This window comes from Dromaius novaehollandiae, chromosome 19 (genome assembly GCF_036370855.1).
Source record: "Dromaius novaehollandiae isolate bDroNov1 chromosome 19, bDroNov1.hap1, whole genome shotgun sequence".
Lineage (NCBI taxonomy): Eukaryota > Metazoa > Chordata > Aves > Casuariiformes > Dromaiidae > Dromaius > Dromaius novaehollandiae.
Window position 1 is genome coordinate 2717621 of NC_088116.1, and position 22323 is coordinate 2739943.

Sequence of the window (22323 nt, forward strand, 5' to 3'; positions counted from 1 at the left end):
ACAGCCCCAAATCACTCGGGCACATCTGAATACCTCTCCCCAGGGTCTTCTTGGACCAATGGACACTCTTGTCGAGGGTTTGGTCAGTGCAATGCTTGCAGCTTGCATCCAACTCACCCCTTATTCTAGGCTCAAAGAACAGTTAAGGCTCCCCAGCGGATGCCCCTGAGCAAGACACCTGGTCTTAAAAGGCAGGAATACTACCAGTGCACCCGGCACAAGCACAGGGCAGTCAGATTTTATCTACCAAAACCCCAAACTTTTGGTTTCTGGTGCAAACTGTCACCCACCGGATTTTCCTTCCTTTGCTGGCTTTTCTGTCGACTTTCTTCTTTATTTTGCTTCGTAACTTCTGGATGGCCAGCCACTGTCTGAGGAAAGCAAAGTGATAGTTATGCGACTGTTAAAACAAGCAGACAAATACACATTAGGTACATTGGGGCTTAAGGCCCTTCCCAGTCCTTCTACCTATTACAGCTACAAAAGTGAAGGAGACCAAGAACCTCAGGACAACAACTATGAAACCCCAAATGCTTGTGGTACTGCTCCTCTCCAAGAATATGGTATTTCAATAATAAGCACTTTCCCTCACTCCAGCCACAAAGGGAAACACAGACCAGACCAGCTGATGCCAATGAAGTGATCACTAATCACCGAGATCATTCCATCTGCAGGGAAACCCATGGAGGACACAAGCTTGGCTTCATTTCTATCCTTTTTGACTACTGGTATTTTTCAAGAAATCTTTAGAATTAAAATCTTTACAAACATAAATGCTAAAATCTGTAAAACTGTCTCTGAAGGTATTGCTTTTTTGTTTCAGCACTGATTATTAGAATGACTTCTATTTTGCATATAGAAAGCCCATAAGAGAACAGACGGTCTGCCACATCTTAAACTGATTCTTTAAGTGAGACAGGTTATGCTAACTTCATGAACAGAGTTACCATGATGCAGTAGATGCTCTGAATTTATTTCCTACCTCAGTTTTGCAAAGCATATTGAAAATTATAAGCAAGTATTTCTCTCCACTATCTCTGACTATTAAACCTGGCGAATCTCAGCAAGAAGCCCTATATAATGCTCCATCTATTACTGTGCAAAGCTAAAAAAAGAGAGGAAAGCAATAAACAATTTCAGAAAGTGCTGTCTGATCCCTACCTGTACTTAAAGGGAGAGCTCAACTTCTCAAACAGAAAACTTCATCAAGTCAAAGAAGTTTTCAGCAGGGGGAAACTTCTGCTAGCTATAAATATCTTTTTTTTACGAAAACGAGCATCATCTTACCTGATTTATACAATGAAAACTCGACATCAGGGAAAAAAATCTAGCAAAATCCAATTACTGCAATCTTAATATAATCTTAATTACTGTAATCTATTTTATTGTAAAGTCAGATAAATGTACAATGTAATCACCACTTAAATGTAATTTTGTCTACATCATGTTAAATTATAGTGAATAGCTTTCCATAATATTCCAGACATACACAAAATAAATTTGACACATTGCACTAAAATTTGGGTAATATTTTACAAGAATAAAAGTTATTTCACCAACACAAAATTTCCTAATGCATTTTCTTCCCCTCCCCATACCCACACCCATAGCATCTTTTCAGTGGAGAGCCCTATTCTAGCATTTTCAGCCTTCCTTTGCTTTCACGCTTTTCTAAAGTATAGCCCATGGCTACTTAAATGTATCCTGTTCATTAAGAGGTATTTGGAATATTTTTTATTTTCTAAACATAGAATTAAAGTGAGACGTAAGAGCTTCCCTGCACAGAATTGTATTTTATTTTTGACATGAAGAAAACATTCCCTGATGCTGTTTTAACTGTATTTGTATCTTTTCTTGCAGCAGGGAGAAAGCATACACAGGAATTGTTTTAACTGATCTCACTACAGAAGGTTTGCTCCCCTAATACAGTGACAAATCAAAGCTCATAACAATATAATGCCAAATTTCAGCAGCAGGTGGTCACTTCACCCAGTCCCTGCTTACTAGAGTAGGGCAAGACACCCTTGTATTTGTTCCTTTGCATGCTGCACGAACCATGGAAAGACAGAAGTGTCCAAAGTCTGGTAAACTAAGATTCTGGCAGTGTGATCCATAACTAAGGAGTATGTTACAGAGAATAACTCACTTGATTAACGTCATATTGTTTTAATCAGTTGTTACACAATTATTACACCCAGATGTTTCCTCCAGAGTCATTCACAGTTTTGGCTTCTACAGTGAACAGGACGGGGAGCCCAGAAGTAGCTGTGCACCTCTGGACGGGGATGCAGTGCTGGGGTGAAGCTAGCGATGTTGCAGACAGCTTCCCACTTACCTGCCCATTGCTACCTGATCGTTGGGGTCCAATGAGCTGGTTTTACGCTCAATAAGTTCTCGAAGGAGCTAGAAGAAGAAAGACAATAATCTTATTTAAAAGTATGGTAAAGAGACATTAATGCAAACAGGTTCATGGATTTCTCAGAAGACTTAAGAAATTAGTTGCCAGATTCCCAAAGCAATCTGTGGACCACATTTTTTGAAACTTCCTTGAAAAACCCAAGCCAAGAACCAAAAGCCTTTAAACATTTCCTCTTCACAGAAAAGTTCTCCAAGGGGTAACACATGAGTGACGAGAGCAGAGCCAATGGCTCTACAAGGATCCAACCAAAGAGGCAAAACCTTACGCTAAAAGTGCAAATCGCTGCAGGCTGCCCCCTTCTTCCACAAAAGCCCCCACAGAACGTGGGACTGGAGCACAACACTGAAGGCTGCCTGGAAGAGTTGCCATATACAAGTTAATTTCAGACTGATCAAGGAATAGTATAGTCTTCCCTTCAACACATCACAGTTTATATAGGCGACATTTAGCACTGTGTCACTCATGATGTAAAAGGTTATGCAGAGCCAGCGGGGCCCAAAGAAGCAGCACTGTGGTCCAAGCACAAAGTCCTACACGGAGAAAGCAAAGTGATGACCTAAAGCCTAAGCAACTGGAAAGGACCAGAAGCCACCAGCACCGTGCCCTGCTGGCACTGCAGTCACCTTTTGAGGTCAGCACCTATTTTTAGGAGGGCTTAACAGAGAAGTTGGATGGTAATAAGAGTTCCAACTCTGCCAGGAGGCAGCTGGCATAGCTCCTAGGTATTAACAGATATGCCCACCATTTGGCATCTGCTGGTCCCAGGAGGGTGGAGGAAAGCCCCCAGCTCCCTCGGAGGCCAAACGCCTGACCGGTCCCTACGGGGGACGCGGCTCAGAAAGGCCAGGTTGCGGCCCTGCATCTGAATTAGCCGCTGAGCCTCACGCACAAGGCAGCCGCTCCTCACCTAGAGCTACAGACTGACGGACTCCGCTAGTACTTCCCAGACCTGCACTGCTGCTTGGCTTGCAGAAGGATAAAAAAAGGCCTGAACTTTCAGACGCTGACCCAGCTCCCACTGACAAGAGATATAACACAGGACCCCCCCGCCCCGAGAGCTACAGTGAGACCAGTGCCCCCCAGGCCTCACCCCACACTTTGAGGGAAAGGAGGACCGAAACACTTCACGAAACAGAAGTCAAGCACTGCTAGGCAGTAAGGTTTGCTCCGAGGAACAGCCCAGCAAAACACTTTTTACAGCTAGAGCAGGAATGCTCGAGCAGGCTTTTCCATTTCTTTTCATGTCCTAAGGGCTGGGTTTTGCCCTTTTGTCTTGCTGCAGCCAGGCGATATTGTGAACAGCCCTTCCGGACGCTTGGCGAGGGCTGTATGTTTATCACCACTCACTGTAAATTGTACACAGCGTGCCTTGGGTATTAGGCAACACATTAACACGGAAAACAGACACAAACCCTCCCAAACTGAGGTGCACAGACTTCTGGACGTCATCATTTCACTGACTAGAGAAGCTGCAGCTACAGCCCAGAAAGGACCTGACACAGCCCCAGATCTGGAGCTCAGAGCCCCACAAGGTCCACGACGATGCTGGAATTGGGAAAGGAGGAAGGGCACTCTTCCTCTAATCTGTATTTTTGCTTAAGCAGGAGAGCTGGACTGCAGCGGTCTATCGCGGTACAGCAAGTCACAAAAAACAAGGCTTGGGGAGCAGCCGTGGTCCTGGCTGCTGTCCTCCCCTGCCAAAGACGGCACGCACAGGCAAGGCAAGGGACCACAAAGAAGCTGGCAGCAACTGGAAGCCAGCGATGCGGGGACAGAAACACCAGCTCAAGTGAGAGGACGGCACTTCCGAACGCAGCCTGCCTCTCGCCTAGCCCAGCTGGGCGCAGCCTGCCCTCGGACCGCCCGGGGCCCCCGCGGAGGCTGCCTCGGGCACCGCGCCGGGGGGACCAGCAGACTCCTGCCGCTCCTGATCACCAAGTACGCTGCTGAAATGAGGGGGAAAAGGCATGCACCCCGCAAAAGGAAAATGCCATAGAAGTAGATGGGTATCACTTTTATTTAAAAGTAAAAAAGCATATGAAAGACACTCAACCAACAGAGGAAATGTTTATACCTATCCACACCTCTCCCCTCCTTTAAGGCATATACCATATGGGAAGAAAAGAACAGGCAGAACGCAATTAAAACCCTCCCATGACTCTCTTTCCCCCCCATTTGCTTATTTTTGGAGATTATTACCACAGCAATTACATTTAAAAATTCCAGAAACAGAGGCCACTGGTTTATTATCACTAGAAAACAGCAAGCTATTTCTCTGCCCTGTTTATCTGATTGATTCCCAACATCTTTCTGGCACACAATCTATCAGTTTATCTCTCCCACTTCATCACAGTCACTTCTGGCAGCTAAATACAAGATCCAAATCCAGTGTTACACAGACATACGACACAGTAAACCTGTGTAACACTGCGACTCGGCAAACAGCTGCCCTTAAGGCTAAGCAGAAATGGGATCTTGGTTTCTAGTCAATATTCTGTCAAAAGCAAGGTGGGAGGGAGAATTTTAACAGCAGCAAGAAATGGTGCAGCTAAGTTTTAACAGTTTCATCCTGTACCAGCAGTAAGACATGTTTACTGTCTCTCCTTATCTTGCTTCTTTGGTGCAGTGCATGGAGAAAGCTGCTGAGCAGGAGTGGCAGAGGCTAACCCATGGGAACGCAGTAACACCACCAAACGTCCTAGCTCTGCTTGGGATGGATTCCACAGCTTGAACTTCAAGCACAGAGACTTTGCTACTGAGCTGCTTCAATTCCCAGGAGTCTTGATCAGCACATCTGGCCGATTCCCAACACAGACACTTTCTGAGCTGGTCTACAGAGGTCTTAGATGGGACACCACCACAGCAACAAACATCTGTTTAATATTAACAACATTCTTCCAAATTGCAGTTTCGTTGCTGTCTCTGACTCTCTCAGCAGGACTAAGAGCACCATTGTGTCCAAGACGTATTTGGCCAAACACCCAGAAAAGCACCTTTCTCCCTATTACAGCACCCATGATCAGCTGGAGAGCTCTACTTTGCCATCTCAGACAAAACTCCTAAAGAACTAAGCAACAAGACATTTTCAGCAAGACTTGTTCTTCCTTGTGGCTCACCAAATCCAGCAACCACTAGACTAAAGAGTTCCACCAAGATCTTACCGCTATGTCCACCCTGGCTAAAACAAGGTGTGTTTGTTAGGGCAGGTTCCTACTGCTGTACTTGAGAGGTGGGCAGGAGCTTGTTAGACAGGACCACTGTCCTTTCGTCAAGGCAACGTGTTACATGATGGCTGCGAAGGGCAAGGAATTGAACTGTGAGCTGCTTAATGGGATCCCTGCTTTGGCCCGCTATCTGCTGGGGGGTATCTCTTCGACGTACAGAAGACCCTCTCAACAGAATTAGCAGGGAGAAGCTTTGTGCAACAGTACGAGATGGAACCTGGCACATGGTACTCTCTTCTGAACTAACCACGCCAGCAGCAGATAAGTCATTAGTTGAGGCAGTCGCCGTTTTGTTGACCTTGGGGCTGACAGTGAAATGCTCTTGCAATGCAGTGGCAACGGCAAGCTTGGGGACAGTGCTGGGGAGCAGAGGGGGAGGGAGACAAAGATGAGGAGGAAGGAAAAAGAGCAGGGACAAGCGGGAAATTAGGAAACAAATAAAAGCTGCGAAGCATCTTATTACATCTAAATAGTGTACATCTTAAAGCTAAAGTTATAAATCATGCTAACAATGGTTACTAAAATAAAAGTGGATGTAGCCAGAGGCTACCACTGAAAAAGTCAGCCTAGACCTGCCTCACTGCCTTTGGTCTTTAAGGATTTGATTAGTTTTTCCGCTTTCTAGTTCACAGTCTTGCATTCAGCCCATGCTCCAGAGCCAGCAAGGGCTCAGGATACAGAATGAATGATAAATTCATTTACTGAGTAAAATAACACTGTTTTCTCAGTACAAGACTTAAAACACTTCCGAGGCTGTAATATTTCATTAAGCTTGGTGATTCTGGTTAAAATTTATTAGTCAAAACAGAAAACTCTCATCAGACCCCATATATTCCATTAAGAGTGATATATGGTGTCTCCCAATGTCTAATTATTAACTAGGAAGTGTAAGTAAATCACTATCAGCATTAAGCCCTGATGTGTGAAGACAGGAGTTTGGGTTAGGCAATTTCAGCATCAAAAGGCTTGGATTTGAAACATACCCTTTTTGCTTTCCCTCCTTCACCTCTTCACATCTTCCCTGAACTTCACAAACCTGACCTCGGTCTCCACGCAAACAAGCACAACTGCCTACCTGCAGCTAAGCGCAACGACGTCCAACAGTCTGCAGCTCAACCACCGGCTCCAAACCGCTCCCATCGAAAGATGCGACCAGGAGAATAAGCTACGTGCAAACCAGACAACGGGCAAGAATAAGTGCAGTTAGCATCCAGGAACAGAACCTGGAACTACTCCTGCTCCCTTCTGCGTTCTGGGCACATTTCCTGGAAACTGAAAATATTTCACAGTGCAAGAGAGCTTAAAATCTGCAGCTGTGAACAAAAGAGCAAAGCAAGACACACACACACACGCTGTGTCTGAAGGCAAGAGCTTCAAAAGCAGTGCGTGTTCACCGACCTCCGCTAACACCAAAGCCATTGTTAAAATTTACACTGAAGTCAATGATGTGTGCTTTCCAAAGAGCTCACCTTAAAGCGACTCCTTCGCTATGCTAGCTAAAGAGATGCACACAAAGTACACTGTACAAAATTAGAGGGATTTAGAAATGCCATCAGGGTGTTGTTCAAGGATAATAGAAATTCATTTCTCATTTTAGAGGTCAATTTTCATTTTAGAGGTTAGGTCTCATTTTCATGCACTATCTATCAGTGTTTCTAATACTACAGTTGCTGACCTTTTCTGATTTGCAGACCCTGAAGAATTTCCAGTTGAGACAAAGACCTACATACAGCTGATATAAGCCTACTGACAAAAGGCTCACTTTTCTTTGCCCTCACAGACCGATTCAAATCAGTACATTGCAAAGGTTGATTTATAGTATATCACAGGAAAGAGTTTCATTTACAAAGCTTAGAAATGTAATTGGGACAAAAGAAATACTTTTTCTTTGTTGTTACTAGAGCCTTCAGTAAAGCCAGTAACGGCACGGGTCATTTCTGCTATAGCGCATCGAAGCCACCTACGGCATCGTGCAAGCAGCACTGCTGCCCTTGAATTCACCGAGTCACATATGTGAAGAGTTGAGACGCAGTCTCAGCCCCGTCACTGAATCCATCATGGCAAGAGGAAGTCACAACAGTCACAGCGGGTTTCAGACAAGGGGTTGATAATGTTCATTTTAAAACAATGAAAAAACAGAACCTCATGCTCTGTCGGCCACTTAAGTCTTTTGCTGAAAGCAACAGAAAGATTCAATTATGCATGAATTCCTAAATAACGAGAAAAAAACGTGAAAGCTTGGACATTGGCTCAGCTGCTCACCTTTACTAGAACACTTTGTCACTCTTTGGCTAAAAAAATACTGTTTATTAGTGAGGAACTCTAAAATATTTGCAAATTGCCTAGGTAGACTCTTCCAGCTGAACGTGTATTTCTTACTACAGAGAGTAAACAACCAGTCACTGCGGCTGAAGGTCTACTCACTGTGCTCCACTACCTTTGAACAAGAAATCCTTCCAAAAACTCAAGCAAATTACGTTTATCCTGTCTCAGAGAGACACAACATTACATGTCACACTGGAAAAATGTGTTATCTTTAAGTCACCTTTTAGCAATTTAAAAAACCAATCGTTTTTTAACCAAATTACTCCGGGAAAAGAGAGAAGCTGAGCAGGATCTGCCAAGTTCAAGTAAAAAAATAAGAATACGAACACCAACTGCTTTACCTCTTTCCCGGTGAAACTGCAAAATCACTCCACTTCTGAGCAGGAAGCTAACAAAGCTGCATTTTTATTAATGTGATTTGAACACACTCTAATTTAATTTTTTTTCTCCTTTATTCTTTGGACGGACATGGTAAATCACATTAATTTTTTCTTATTTTTTCATATTTATACACCATACAATTACTAAAAACTGTAAATTATGAAAAGGTTGTTTCTATTCCAAGACTCTTTGAGCATACCTTTTACACTGCATTCTGCCTGGATGAAGAAACAAGATGTTTGCTTTCTTCTCTCAGGCTCCCTCAGTTGTGGCATAACACCATTTGGACTTCTAGCAACACCAGAGAAAATTTAGACTATAGCTCATATGTTATTTTCATATCACCTTAAAACTTTTTTTATACTTAACCTTCTGTAATCTATTTGTAATGTAAAAGTCTAAACTGCAGGATGAAGTCACTGGACAGGCTCTCTTTTTGAAAAATATTTTATTGAAATTCAGTTTTGTATAAAACAGGCATTTACTCGCCTGTTTTCTAATAACCCATTAAGAGAAATTTCAAATCAAGCTTTAAAACGTGTTATTAACCATCTACCCAGCCATTTGAAAGATACATGCCTGTGATAAGAGTATTGTATTGCCATTAACCTGTGGGATGGTTCGAGACATCTCTTATTCACACAAAACTCTAAATGCATCTAATTAAAGCCACCAGATCAGCTGTCCATATTAATCACTCACCACTTTAATTAAGGTAAACCAGCTTGTCAGAAAACCAGTCTTCTCTCTATTCTTCACCATTATCGACTTTTAATAGTTCACTAGATTAGTAATTACTTGTTTATGGCATTATCAAATTCCTTGGAGAGCAAAACACAGTATGTGCCCAGGAACTGCTTTAGACCTACTCTTGCCTGGCACACGAGGATAAATTTGCCCCATCAAATTAAGTTTTTTAAAAAGCCAAGCAATGTATTTAGACATATGTACAACCCAGAAGAGAAAGAAATAGCTAGAAGGATCTTCACATGAGATTCAGGGTTGGAAGTTCATTCTGTGGTCACTCGGATTAAAGCAGGAATTCTGGACAAGAAGCCGCGTGAAAAAGTTAGTGAGAACTCTCACCTGCTTTACAACACACGCCTTGTGCACAGGGCGTGCATGCACACAGAGCGCCAACCCTCAGAGTTACAAGTCCTAAAATCAAAGTTTTCTACTGCATCAAATCTTTTGCTAAAATAATTGTGGTATAGATAAGGAATGGAGCAAGCCAGTCCCTCGCTATTTAAGCGGGCCCACCTCGAGAACGTGTCCCAGACACCTACCAGTCCCTCCCAGCGTCACGCAGCGGCGAGCGATGCTGGCCGAGGGATGCCCGCGCGACCGGCAGCACAGCTGCTGCGCCCGAACACACCGGGGCTTCCTCGCGTGTCCCTCACCCACCTCGACTCAGATTCGTCCCTCGAAGTTGCAGCGATCGCAAACAAGATCAACGACTGCAAGTTTTTATAAAAAGAGGCAACATACAAAACAACTGAAACCAGGAGGAAGAGGGAGCAAGAGCGCAGCAGAAAAAAAGAGATTATGTATATTCTTAATTCTCCTTAGGCATACCTGCTGCCACCAGTGATGAACATTTGTTCTGGGAAGAGTGGCTACCAATGGATCGCTTAGCATATGAACACTAACCTAATTCTTGTTGGAAATAAACCAATTTCAACTCTCTCCTTTACTAGAGGAGTATTTCAACCTCATAATAAAATCTCCAGTGTAGCATGTCAGACCAGCAGCTCTCTGGTAGCAGGCTGGAATTTTAAGTCTTAATGCTGCAATATCGGCTGTAATGAATTCACGTAAATATGACTTCTAAAAATAAAAAGCCTTTTTCTTCCCTTAAAAACATGTACGAACCAGAGTTCAGAAGAAAAGGAAATGGAGTCTAGCATCTCACTGCTGCCAGTAATGAGGACCTTTTTGAAACAGTTAAACTATTCTCATCCAGTGGAACCTAAATAAAAATATGTTTCACTTGCATTATTCAGCTCAGCTTTACATTACCATTCAACATGGGCCATCATAATAGAAATTATAACTGCTTATAAAACAACTGAGGAATATGAGAAAAGGCAAAGTGGGGTAAACAGACAGTCCAGAGTTAAATCTTGAATCTTCTTAAAATTCCACCAGCGCTGCATGGCGAATTCCATCAAATACCAAGACCTGGACAGTAAAAGTCTGTTTACTCACAGAAAAAACAGAATCATTCAAGAGTTTTGGATATCAACTATCACAAAACAGTATGGTTAGTTATCCTGTTGCTGCAAACTTGCACACTTTCACCAGATCACACTATTTACTTGCTCAGTTTCCCTCTGAAATATACAGGAAGTTGGTTTTTCATGTCCTTCTTTATCAGAATTTTTACCTTTAATAAATCATAACCAGCAATCAACATAAACTAATTATTATAAAATGCTATTTAGAAAAGTGAAAAGTGACATGAAAAAAAAGTCTGGATCTAAATTTAAATACAAAGAGAAAAGTACCTATTGAAATGCACCCATATACCTCGCAGTAAGTGTTGCGCACAGAGGTCAGAGTTTCTGAGCAACCTTAGCTCCGATAATCAGAGCTGTTGCTGCTCGTTACTTCTGAAGAGCCAGTTCCCTTTGTACGTTTTATTTATGTATGTACATACACACACGCCACACACACGCACAAAAGAGCTGCACAGTTATGACCCATCTGAAAGGAAACACATTCACCGTATTGTCAGCACTCTATTGTAATGCACTCTACCCTCTCTGAATGCAATGTTCAGCTTCAGCTTACCACCCTGACAAATAAAGGAAAGCACTTTATGAAACCAATTTAATTGGGAGGTGACAGAAAACATACAGCCATTTTCTTTAGCCTTATCACTGAATTGGCTGCGCCTCCAATCTCTGCCAAATCCCACTCAAGAGCCGAAATTAAGCAGGTCAGCGGAACAGGTGCCGCGCCGTGTCTGTCAAGGGGCTGGCATCCCCACAATTACCCGCACACAATGAAGCGGTAATCTTTACAGATCATCTCTCCCAAGAAGCATATTGGGGACGGGAGGAGAGGAGAAGGGTGGGAGGGAGGGAGGGATGGGGGAAAAAAAAAGCGAGAAAGGAAAATGAATGTGTAGCTGCCTCGCGGCTCAGCAGATGTCTGTGCGTGATGTACGAGGCTGGGATAAGCTGTCGTAGCCCGCTGCCAAGCAGTGGTAAGTGATTAAAGCCTCCACCAGGCTAAGCACCATATTTAGAGTCTATGGGGTTTCGAAAGTTGCACCCATTCCTTGCTGTGCTGCCAGATGTTGTTGGCTGGTCGTGCTCCTATTCACCGCGCGCGGGTGGCAGCAGTTGGTACCGCAAGTAATGCAATCTGGAACGCTTCCGGAGATGCCGTACATTAAGCCAGTGTCACCCATCATTCACCTCCGCAGAATGCTGAAACAACTCCAATTTGCTGCCACTTCCCTCTTGGGAAATGGCCAAGATACAGTTGTGCCTGGCAGACCCATTTGTTTTACTCAGGTGATTCTCTTCTCTCAATGACCTCTATTAGTTTAAGTTTTAATTTAGATTAACCCCAGCACCCCAATTAACCAGTGAGGGGAGAAGCTAAGCTGTGACTAGTCATAATTCTGAAATCGGAATTTATCGAAGTTAAAGTTATTAGTAGGGAAGAAGGGCCACTCATTTATTGCTATTTTTTCTTTAAAAAAATCTAGCATTTCATGGCCAATAAGTACCTCACTGTACAGGTCCAAGGACTGTCAATCACAGCTATTTCTCCTTGAACACTTCACTAATTTATTATAGTGACTTAATTTGTTCTCTGTTCTTACAGTCCACTAAGACCTCAAAGCTGGATCCACCTGGACCACAAGTTTCACCTCAGTATTATCTCACTGCTGTTTCAGATTTAACCTCATCAACCACTGCTGCCAACAAGAAAGGCACTCTCCCATCTCCATTTTAAAGCCTATGTGGATGAATCCAGAATCCTCACTTCCCCCAGAAATGCTGCTCAATTCACAGCAATACCAGCAGAGATGCTCTTGCAGTAAATACACAGACCTGGAGAGGAGGTAGCTTGGAATATGTTCCCGGCTCTGAGGCAGGCTGCCTTGAGCAGATTCCTTACAAAACTTAAACGTTCAACGCGTTCTTAGCGTTGTCCTAATTCTGCATTAGGTGAGGTCTACTGCAAAAATTCCTTTGGACTTCAACAGCAGTAGGGTTGGAAGTGTGTTGAAAACTTTCTTGGAGAGGAAAAAAAAGCATCATTTAATTCTGGTGAGTGTTTCCTATTTGTAAAACACAGATAAAAACTACCAGTTTAATGCATCTTTTGTCTTGGCTCCATACATGAAATCCCCAATTTTGAAAGCGTTCAAGTGTTTTCGGTTAAATGAATTATTAGATCACACTCACACGGTGACAGCTCTCTTCCACTGCCCTAACACTTTACTATCCACTCCAATAACTATTCAGATTAGAAATGTCCAGCTTTCTAAAGATACTACTGTATTTGTTTAGTCCTGATGTTAAAACTCTCCCTGTATCGTCGGAGCAGAAGTAGTTTTTTTGTGCATTGGGGTAGGAGTTACAGCAAACCACACTCCTCAACATACTGCAATTTCAGTATTTTATGACACTGGCACTATCATTTATTAACTAAATCAAACACAAGGATTCCCTAGCTGCAGCCACAATATACTGGGGATAGGTTATTTGTTTCTAAGAATTTTGCAAATAAAAAGGAATAACTGGCCCAAATTCAAGCTGGCACAACTCCAAGAAAAGTGCTACAGAAGTCCCACAGCTTTTTTAGTCTGTTGGTAGATGAGATGATTTGGGCTGAGATGAGAGTAACTTAGGTGCTTTTGAGGATATACTAGAATTGTCGTTTCATAATGGGACTCTACCCACGGAGAAACAGTCACCTTTAGAGAATTCAGCAATTTTCCTCTTGCGTAGCAATGCCCATCAACAACAACTACGGAGACAGCCCTTATCCTGCAGCCTGAACTCACTCAGCAGTCCTAGTAAAGTTGGTAAGTCTACATTCACAATGCAAATTTGAGCTCTTATAGCCCTATATGAAAAATTGAGAATCAAACTCTTTGAGGTGCCTACAGAGATTTCAGGTGTTAAGTCAAATAACTGAGTTTCACTGGCCAGAAAAATTTAGAGCTTTAGAAACTGACCACGTTAATTCTGTAAGTATCAAAAAAACCAGACTGGAGCCATAATTTCAACGCAGATCTACTGTCACCTACCTGGTGATAAAAGTCGTCGTCATCAAATATCTCCTCATCTACATCCTTCAGGTGCCTGTTGGAATCTGTCTGAGGGAGGACTTCCTAGGAGCACAAAGAAAACACTGAACGCTTGTATGTGCATGTTTCTGTCCCTAATCCTGATGACATCATGTGAAGCAGTTTATAAACGCTTAAAGATATGAAGGATTAGAGAACAGCTCCCATCATAACAAGCTTTTAAAGACTAGGAATACACTTAAAGGCAAGGCGGAAAAGCTGCCTAATGCCAATATAGATTTGTGATTCTTTTACTAGGAAATAACTAGGAGTGTACAAAGTCTTCCTGGCAGAATATTACATTTTTTTTTAATGTGGTGGTAAATACATATTTTGCAAGTGCATAATTCTACATGATCTCCCAGAATTGAGTGTTTATTCATTCTTAAATACTAAATTAATAGCAGACATATGCTGCATATGCTGCAGGTTATAGGCAGGACGATCTTGGAAGTGACTTTCTGTGCCAAGGACTCTAAACTCCAGAGTAAAGACAAAGTTCTGCAGCTGCTTCCTCAAAAAGCAGACTTAGTGAGTGCATCAGTGCCTATAGCACAGGAGTGGCGCAATCCCACACCAAGCTTTGATTTGCCTATCGAGAACTGGCAGGTGATACTGCAAACACACACACACACACACACACACACACACACACACACACACACACACAAATTAAAGTGTTTACATCTTCTTCTTATCCATTACATTATAAGAATCAACACTCATGTATCTCCTTCATAAATCTCTCACAAACAAGAATATTACCTGCTAAAGGCTCAAACTAATTGATTTGCAGCATTTTACTGCCTCTACAGAATCAGTTACATAAACAAAATACCCTTACCGAATTTTCAGGCAAAGATTCAGGGACTGGAGGAGATTCCTGTTCCTGCTTTCCAAGCACTCTATATACTGATCGCTTGGTCTGTGTCCGCCGTAGTAATCTCTCTTTGTCCATCATAATATGATCAATCTGAGTCAAGATTGAACGCTCAAAGGCACCGAAACCCTGCAACAACATTAACTAGTGTCAGATAATGCAGAAAGCTTTTCCTCAAGGCAGCAATGTTCCTCTATCCTTCCATGTCAGTGGATAAGCAGACAGCATTCCAAAAGGAGGGGGATTGGGGTTTGTGGCAGGGATTTTTGCAGGGATTTTTTTTTTTTATTTGTTTCGCCCTCTCCCTCCCCTCCCAACTTGAGGCAACCTGAGGCCTGGCTTAATAAAGTGCCTCTGCTGTTCTGGTTCAGATAAACTTCTCAATGATTAATATTAACTCACATATGTTAGGAGACCCTGGATCTTAGGGTGAAATGATTACCCACTGAATTAAAGTGTACACTTCAGTGAGGAGGAGGACCACAAAAGTCTCTAGTTCTGTTATAAAATACAAGTAGCTTGTTGATCAGCAACCGTGACATTTTCAAAGAGCTTTCCTGCTGCAGCAGGGTGGCTGTGCTGAGACGGCTAGCTGGGAGAATACCAGTGCTATCCAAAAGGGTGGAAAAAAAACCCTTGGAAAACCATTTGACACTAAGAAATTTTTTTTCTTGCCCTTCGAAATAAAAGAGCACAGCTTATGCCTTTGAAATTTGAGGGCTTCTTTGCAAACTCCTTTAAGGTTGGGAAAAGTGTGTACACGTGTATTTATTTTTTCCTGCTGTAATTCTGGACTTAACTTGAACATCCATGATAAAAAAAATTGCTGTTCCACAAATCTCTGCTAAACGATAAGTTTGTCAGCATGCATGAACAAAGACTTGCCTTTCCCATTTTGCCTGACGCCAGCTTTGTCTTGTCATGCCACTTCTGCAAGACATTGTTCCGATACGTTCTGAAGTCAGCAAACCGCTTGGCCACGAATTCTGGGTAGTCTTCCATCTTTAGCTTTCGTTTCGGGAGGCTCCTACTCTTCTTCTGAGGCTCATCCACTTTCTCTTCATCGCTACTGCTGAGGATTTCATCATCACTATGACAAAAACACACAGACTAAATATCCTACACCTCTCTGAGGCGACATGTATAATTCTTAACTGCTCCTCCATTACAACTCATGCTCCTTCCACTCCCATGGTAGCATTTATGTGGAAAACCCCATAGCTTAGCCCCTCCTTCACTCTCAGAAAGGCTACAAAATGGACTTTCCATACAGGCAGGAGGGATTCAAAGGGCCATTTATCCAGACTGTTTGTCACCCAGATGCAGCAGCAGCAGCTGCTGAGAGAACAGCAGAGAACAAGTATGGTCAGGAAGCCTGCCTATTTTCCTGTTTAAAAGAGCTGGAGACCAAAGGACTCAGAAAGGTCTTGTCTTATTTTGTATTCACCTCTCAATTTTTGATTGCTTTCCATCTACCAGATGCCTCGTGCCTGGGTATTGATAAAGCAGCTCATCTTGAAGGTCCACTAATGTTCTCAGCAACACCTTCAGGGCTTTATAACCTGCAGAATAAGAGACACCAGTGAGTTTATCACTGCTACTTGCTTCTGGTGAAGGCTCAGCTTTGCAGTGCCTGGTTCCTCTTCACCTAGCACCTGCATTTCTGCCACAGCTACTGAAGGTCTCCTTAATTGTTTTTCTTTAACCAGTTAGAGATGCGGTTTTAACTTCAGATTGATCTATAACTGTTAGTGTCAAACAACAGCACACTGAGAAAGAACACTTCTTTATAAAAGAGGGAGGAAGAAAGGGAGGACTGCCTTCTAAACTCTGCCTGGCCACACCTTGGGAGTACACTGATCTTATGTTTCATCGACAAACATTCAGACTGCAGATCCTAAAGGATTAGCATATTGAAGAAGCAAGCAATGTGTGCAGAAGTGTCAGATGGACACATGCATATGACAACAACCTTTTTTGCTGACTAGTTCATTTCTCTCCTGTGCTAAATTCTGCAGTGGAGGCCAGCTTCTGAGCAACAGCATGAATCAGCACAAGGGAAAACGTATATACGTACAGCCCAGCTAAACTTGCACTCTCACTTTTCTCTCTTGTTCATAATGCGCATGGTATGGGGAGCAGAAGGAGGGAGGGCGAGAAGGAAAACTGAACTCCTGCAGGGCTGTGACTATTGCTGGTTTCTATGCTGCTGTGCTCACCACGCAGGAGGTATAGGAAATTAGATTGTAAGTAAAATTAAATGTAGCAAGATCTGATCTATGGGGGAAACTTAGAACAATGACCTGGCAAGTTTAACGAGATGATTCCGATCAGAAAAGCAGAACTGCAGGCCCAGGGTTTCTTAGAAAGAGCGAACTTCCATTTTCAAGATTACCAACAGGGCCCTCTAAAAATAAAGTGCAGAAAAGATTGGGGTGGAGGGGTGCCCAAGAAGGATCAATGCATGGTGTGAGCATTAGTTTTAGGAGGATGAGTATTTGCTTTCCAGGGTATTTGCAGACACAAAACCTGAAGGTAGGTCTGATGCTGTGTATCCAAAAGCTTTTATAGCTGACAATTTTTCTGTATGCGTGTAGATGCAGAGAAAACGATCTCTCTTCCGATGATCTTATGTTCTCGAAGGACATACAATTTCAGCTGACCACAGGGAAGGGTGAACTACACACTGTTGCAGCATCTGTTCTTTAAAAGCAGTTCTTTTGTGGCAACCAATAAGCCTCCCTGCAGAACGCTCTGATATAAAACAAGTGTTTGTCCGGGCCTGCACAAACTCTCCCTTTGTACGTTGCTACACATCAGTCACAGGGTCAGCTCTTAAGGGTAAGACACTTAGCACGCTTCTACCCAAAAACCTAAACTGAACTTTGCAAAGATTAATTTACACTCACCTGACATCAGTATATTGCCTTCTATTTTTACAGAGAGCAGCCACAGAAAGGGGAGAAAATGCACTACTTGGAGCAATGTAGCACACCACGACAAGATCTATTTTCCTGCAGGATTCGTACAAGCTTTGCTTCCCTCCCCACGCACCCAAAACATGCAGCCTCGCAGAGCAGGAGCAGCTCTGGTTGACAGCAAACCAGGCCCAGTGCAGAGCCTGGAGCAGTGCTGTGCTGGTGGGAGGCTCCCCACAGCTCATCCAGCAACTCCCCACCAGTTTCTCTGCCGATGTGAAGTCAATGCAGCAATTTCGGTTAACTCCCAAACCTGTTTCTTCCTTAGCAGTTAGTGTAACAGAACAGAGGGGACTTCTGCCCACTTGATTTTTTTTCTACCTGTTTTTCTTTTTTTAATGGGGGACATAGAGATCATGGCTAGAGTGAACAGCAAATCTTCATCAGCCAGACAAAGGCAGTGCAAGCAGAAATCAGCGCAGAGGTCTCAATCTCTCACATGTTGCCACTGTGATATTGCTCAGTTGTCACCATCTTCAGATAAATTATGGCCTGACCTCAGTAACAGGAATGTCAAGGAGAAGACACTTTAAGATTTTTGCTGCAGATCAGCAGTTGGACTTATCCTCCCCCCGTCCACGGTTCATTATAGATACACTGACAGCTGTTCTATATAAACCTATTAACGGATTAGGCTTGCCATACTTGTAAAACAGTCATGTGTTAGCATCAAAACAATTCTGAGAGACAAATAGACAAAAGCCCTTAAAAATGCATTTCTGGTATACATCTGAAGCCAGAGCATCATTTGCAAAAGAAAGTGCCCCCGCCCTAACCTGCGTGCACAGCTTACAGCAGCAAAATCTTTCCCACTGCCTGTAACACAGCCAAATGTCCCCAGAGCTTCTGAACCTGTTTATTTTCTACCCGCTGCCTCTCCTCCAGCAGCAGCACTAATGCACCCCAGGCGGCTTTGATCCTGCCAATTACAACTGGAGTAGCACTCCAGCTCTTCGGGGGGGGTATCGGGGCCACTGCCAGCAGGCAGGGAATAAAGGCAGGCTCAAGCCCCCCCAGGCTAGGAGATATGGACCCCAACAGAAGTGGGGATGGGAAGCAATTTTATTTGAAGTGAAGGGGATGGAGAGGGCAGGGAAGACAATGTCCATGTGTCTAACCAGGTGGGAGGGCTAATTATTCCAGGCACCGGCTTCATCATGAACCTCTTACAGCTGGGTGATTTCCATGCTTTCAATTCTTGTGTATTTAATAGCATTATTGGATAGGATTCTCACTGTTACTGTTGGGTGCTTAAGTGTGCTATAAACTCAACTTCACAAGCCAAGTGTCACCCTCCCCTGCCCTCTTCCATGCAGCCCTGCCCTATCTGTTTCACTTTTAATCTAAGAGGGACTGTTTTCTTCCCAGTCTCCTGTCTCCCTTCATCTTCTCCTCCCTCAACACCCTCATCTGCCTTTATATTGCCTGCTCTGGAGAAAAGACTGAGCCCACTTGTGAATGAAGGCAGGATAAAACAGAACCGTTTTACAGATGCAAACTATCGTTTGGAAGGAAAGCAGGGAGCTAGTGCTCCGTTCTCCTGCCCCAGCAGATCACCTCTCCAGTGCTGCTCCTGTCCGAAACAGGCAGTTAAGGAGAAGAGAGTCACAAATGCGCAGCCTTCTCTCAAGCACACCACTACGTTAAGGCAACCAACTAGCAGCTTTCACATGTGATAACCGTGGGGTTTCCGCCTCCCGCTCCCTCTCCTGCCCTGCTCGCAGAGCAAAGCCAGACGTACGTCAAAGAGCAAGGGCAATGCCAGCCCCGACCTCGCGGCAGCGGGCCTCCGACTGCCACCGGCCAGGCTCACGTCCCCGGCAGTCCCTAGACTGTCAGTTTCTGAAGCTTTGGGGACCAAAGAGATACCCACACGAGGGCTTTCACAAGCACCCAACCTAGTGAAGGTTAAACAGTGCTGTTAAGCTCTGTGACTACCCTAATTCTGCCGCTGGTACCACTTCTGGGTGTCTGCAATGCCCGGTTGTGCACTGCTGCCTAAACTTCTCTCGGTTCCCCCTCCCCAGCTCACCGTCCATGCAGCGGGCAATGATGGCAGACTGCAGACAGATGGAGAAGGCAGCTGTAAGTCCCAGTACGAGAAGCTGCCCTGGCGGGACTTTGCCAGCAGAGCCTACCATCGCTGTTAACCCCCGTGCACCACTTCCACCCCTTCTCCCCTATCCTCTGCCGGCAATTTTGCTGCATCCTTCATATGATCTGCACCGCAATCCGCAGGAGCAAGTCTTCTACCTTATACATGCATCAGTGTCACAGCTCACACTTTTGACACCTGCCCTTATATTGGGCCATAAACCATCAGTAAGAAAAATCTCAAAACTGTCTCCATGTTCAGGAGTTATTCGTACATGTCCAACCTAGTGTTTCCTGAGGACAAGTGGCTCAGCACTTCCTTAAACTCAAGGGAAGCCAGACTCCCTTATGGTATTTCAACACAAGCAACTAAAACCCCTAAACCAACAATTCATGTGCAGTGGGTAGGAGAGGTGAACTAATGCCTGGACAACATGCAACCCTGCCTTCCATCAAGCTTTTCTAAAACTGCCCTTTGGGAGATAAAAAAGGATGCTGAGTGAGCTACATCTGCAGCTGCCAGGAGAACACAGCCACGGTGGTCTGGACACAACTTCCAGCTGAAATGGGACGCAGAGTGTCTGCGGTGGGATGCTAACTTGTAAGAGTCACTTTTAAGAGTCCACAGGAGCCCCTTCGTTTTGTGTACAGGAGTGAAAAAGTTGTTCCAGATCCAGCAGACAGCATATCAATCCACCAAGAAAGCTGGGAGCCACTATCAGTAAATCAAAGTGTGCCTTTCTGTTAATACTCCCTCATACGTTCTCATTTTATACATCCCTTCACCCAGTCAGAAAGTAGCCCTGGAGTATTTAGCTCCATTCAGGGATAGCGCTGCCATGTATCAAAGTGTCAGGAGACCCACCAGAGACGAAATCTGTCCTACTGCTCTCAAACCACAAAAATCAATTTTGTCAATGCCAGTGGTTACAGACAAGCCGGCTCTGCTGCTGGCGTCACCCTCCGCGCGGCGCCGGCTCCCGGGCCACCAGTGCCACCAGACGTACCTTGACCGGCCACCTCGGCCACCGCCGACACCCAAGCGTCGCCGCGCTGGGGAGCCGCGAGCATCGCCCTTGCCGCGCTCTCCCATCACTGGAAAACCAGCGTTTCTGCAGCAAGGCAGCTTCCCGCGCAGGAAAATATCGGCACTCTTTGGCACAACCTCTAAAAGTGGGGGCTCATTTCATCTTCCCAAGCAGCTGCGGAGAGCAGCAGCTGGTGGGTGGCAGCAGGGATCGGCCTCCCGCAGAGATGCTTCAAGGCACTGGAAAAAAGCAGGTGCCTCAAGGCCAGATTCCCAAAGGTATTCGGAGAGAGCCGACCACCGGGATGCCCGACACCGCTCCGCGAGGCAACCCCTCCGGCCTGCCTCCAGAGCACCTCCGCGGCTCCTTCGCACGATGCCGAGTCCAGAGGTCAGGGTCAGACTCCTAGAAACTGGGGCAAAACTCCCAGGATTTCACTCCATGCAGCGCAGAAGGAAAAATGCTGGGAGCAGCTGCTGGGAACAGCATTCGGAAACTCAAGGGTAAAACAGAGCCAGAGAGGAGCTGCCGGCATACCCTCCCCAACCCGACGCGACGGGTGGGAACGGCTGTGCAAGGACGGGGCACAGGCTGCCGGCAGCAAGGAGACCAGGGCTGCACCACGGGTCCGGGCATCAGAAAAGCTGGATAGTGCTTGTCGTGCCTCAGCCTCCCATTTTGCAAACTGGGGCGAGAATCTTCCCTATTTCACAAGACTGTTTACCTGAACCGACAATACTTGGGAACTACGCACATGGAAAACACAAATAAAAGCTTCTCGAATATCACCCTATTCCTGCAAAGATGCTGTGCCGCAGCAGTATGGGGGAGAAAGTAGGGAGCTCTCGGAGGAGAGAGATCAGTCAAAGCAGAGGATTATTTTGCATGTAGAGCAGCAGAAGCCCACTTCTCGGGGTACATACGGAGGCGGCCAGCGGCCGCCTCGCCCCTGGCAACTCCGAGCTCGGAGCAGCGCTCCCCCGGAGCCCCCCACGCCGCCACGGCACGCCAGCGCAAAGCACCACGCGCGGGCCGCGACGGAGACTCAGCGCTCGCGCCAAAGCTGGAAATTAACTGCTTTTTCCCCTCAATTAAATCCGAGGTTCTGGCATCGCGGGGATATTGTCGGCGCGCAAGCTTTTAATCTTCCCCGCGCCTCCGCGGGCTGCGCCGAGTACTGGCGCAGAAAAGCCGGAGCAACGCCTGCGTCTGCGCCGCAGCCCGCGGAGCGAAGGCTGCGCTGCCAACCCTGGGGGCTTCCCCTCGCGCCCCGCGGGCCACCAGCCTTACGAAAATAAGGAGAGCAACCAAACCCATTTCATTTTAATAGCCGCACATAATAAAAAGTCATCTTTACCAGGTTCACGTATTGACCCAAACACTCAGACGACGAGAGGGATCTTGCTCCTCTCGAGCGACTCTGGGACAGGAGTTAAACTACAGGTCACAACGACACTCGATGCACCGGCCCGAGAACAATACTTCTCATTCAAATCCACAAGCCAGCCACTTGCACTAGTCATCCCCAGCAATTAATCCCCCAAGAAACACGTTTGATTAAATCTTTTCAAGCAAATCCTTTGCTTTGCTTTTGTTAGTTCACTTCTTGTCAACATCTATTAAAATATGCCTTTAATTCTCCCACAATCTTAAAAAACACCGATTCCACTGTCTTCAACT

At 44.9% G+C, this 22323-nt stretch overlaps 1 protein-coding gene across 1 annotated transcript in view; it reads right to left on the minus strand.

Moving 5' to 3' along the window:
* The window catches only part of AATF (apoptosis antagonizing transcription factor), a 56792-nt gene that overhangs the window by 19648 nt on the left and 14821 nt on the right, over nucleotides 1-22323 (minus strand). The window contains exons 5-10 of the mRNA XM_064523116.1: nucleotides 15991-16105; nucleotides 15429-15633; nucleotides 14508-14672; nucleotides 13625-13708; nucleotides 2336-2403; nucleotides 291-371 (exon numbers count right to left, since the gene is read on the minus strand). Of these exons, the coding sequence (XP_064379186.1) occupies nucleotides 291-371; nucleotides 2336-2403; nucleotides 13625-13708; nucleotides 14508-14672; nucleotides 15429-15633; nucleotides 15991-16105 (718 nt within the window). The remainder of the gene's footprint in view (nucleotides 1-290; nucleotides 372-2335; nucleotides 2404-13624; nucleotides 13709-14507; nucleotides 14673-15428; nucleotides 15634-15990; nucleotides 16106-22323) is intronic.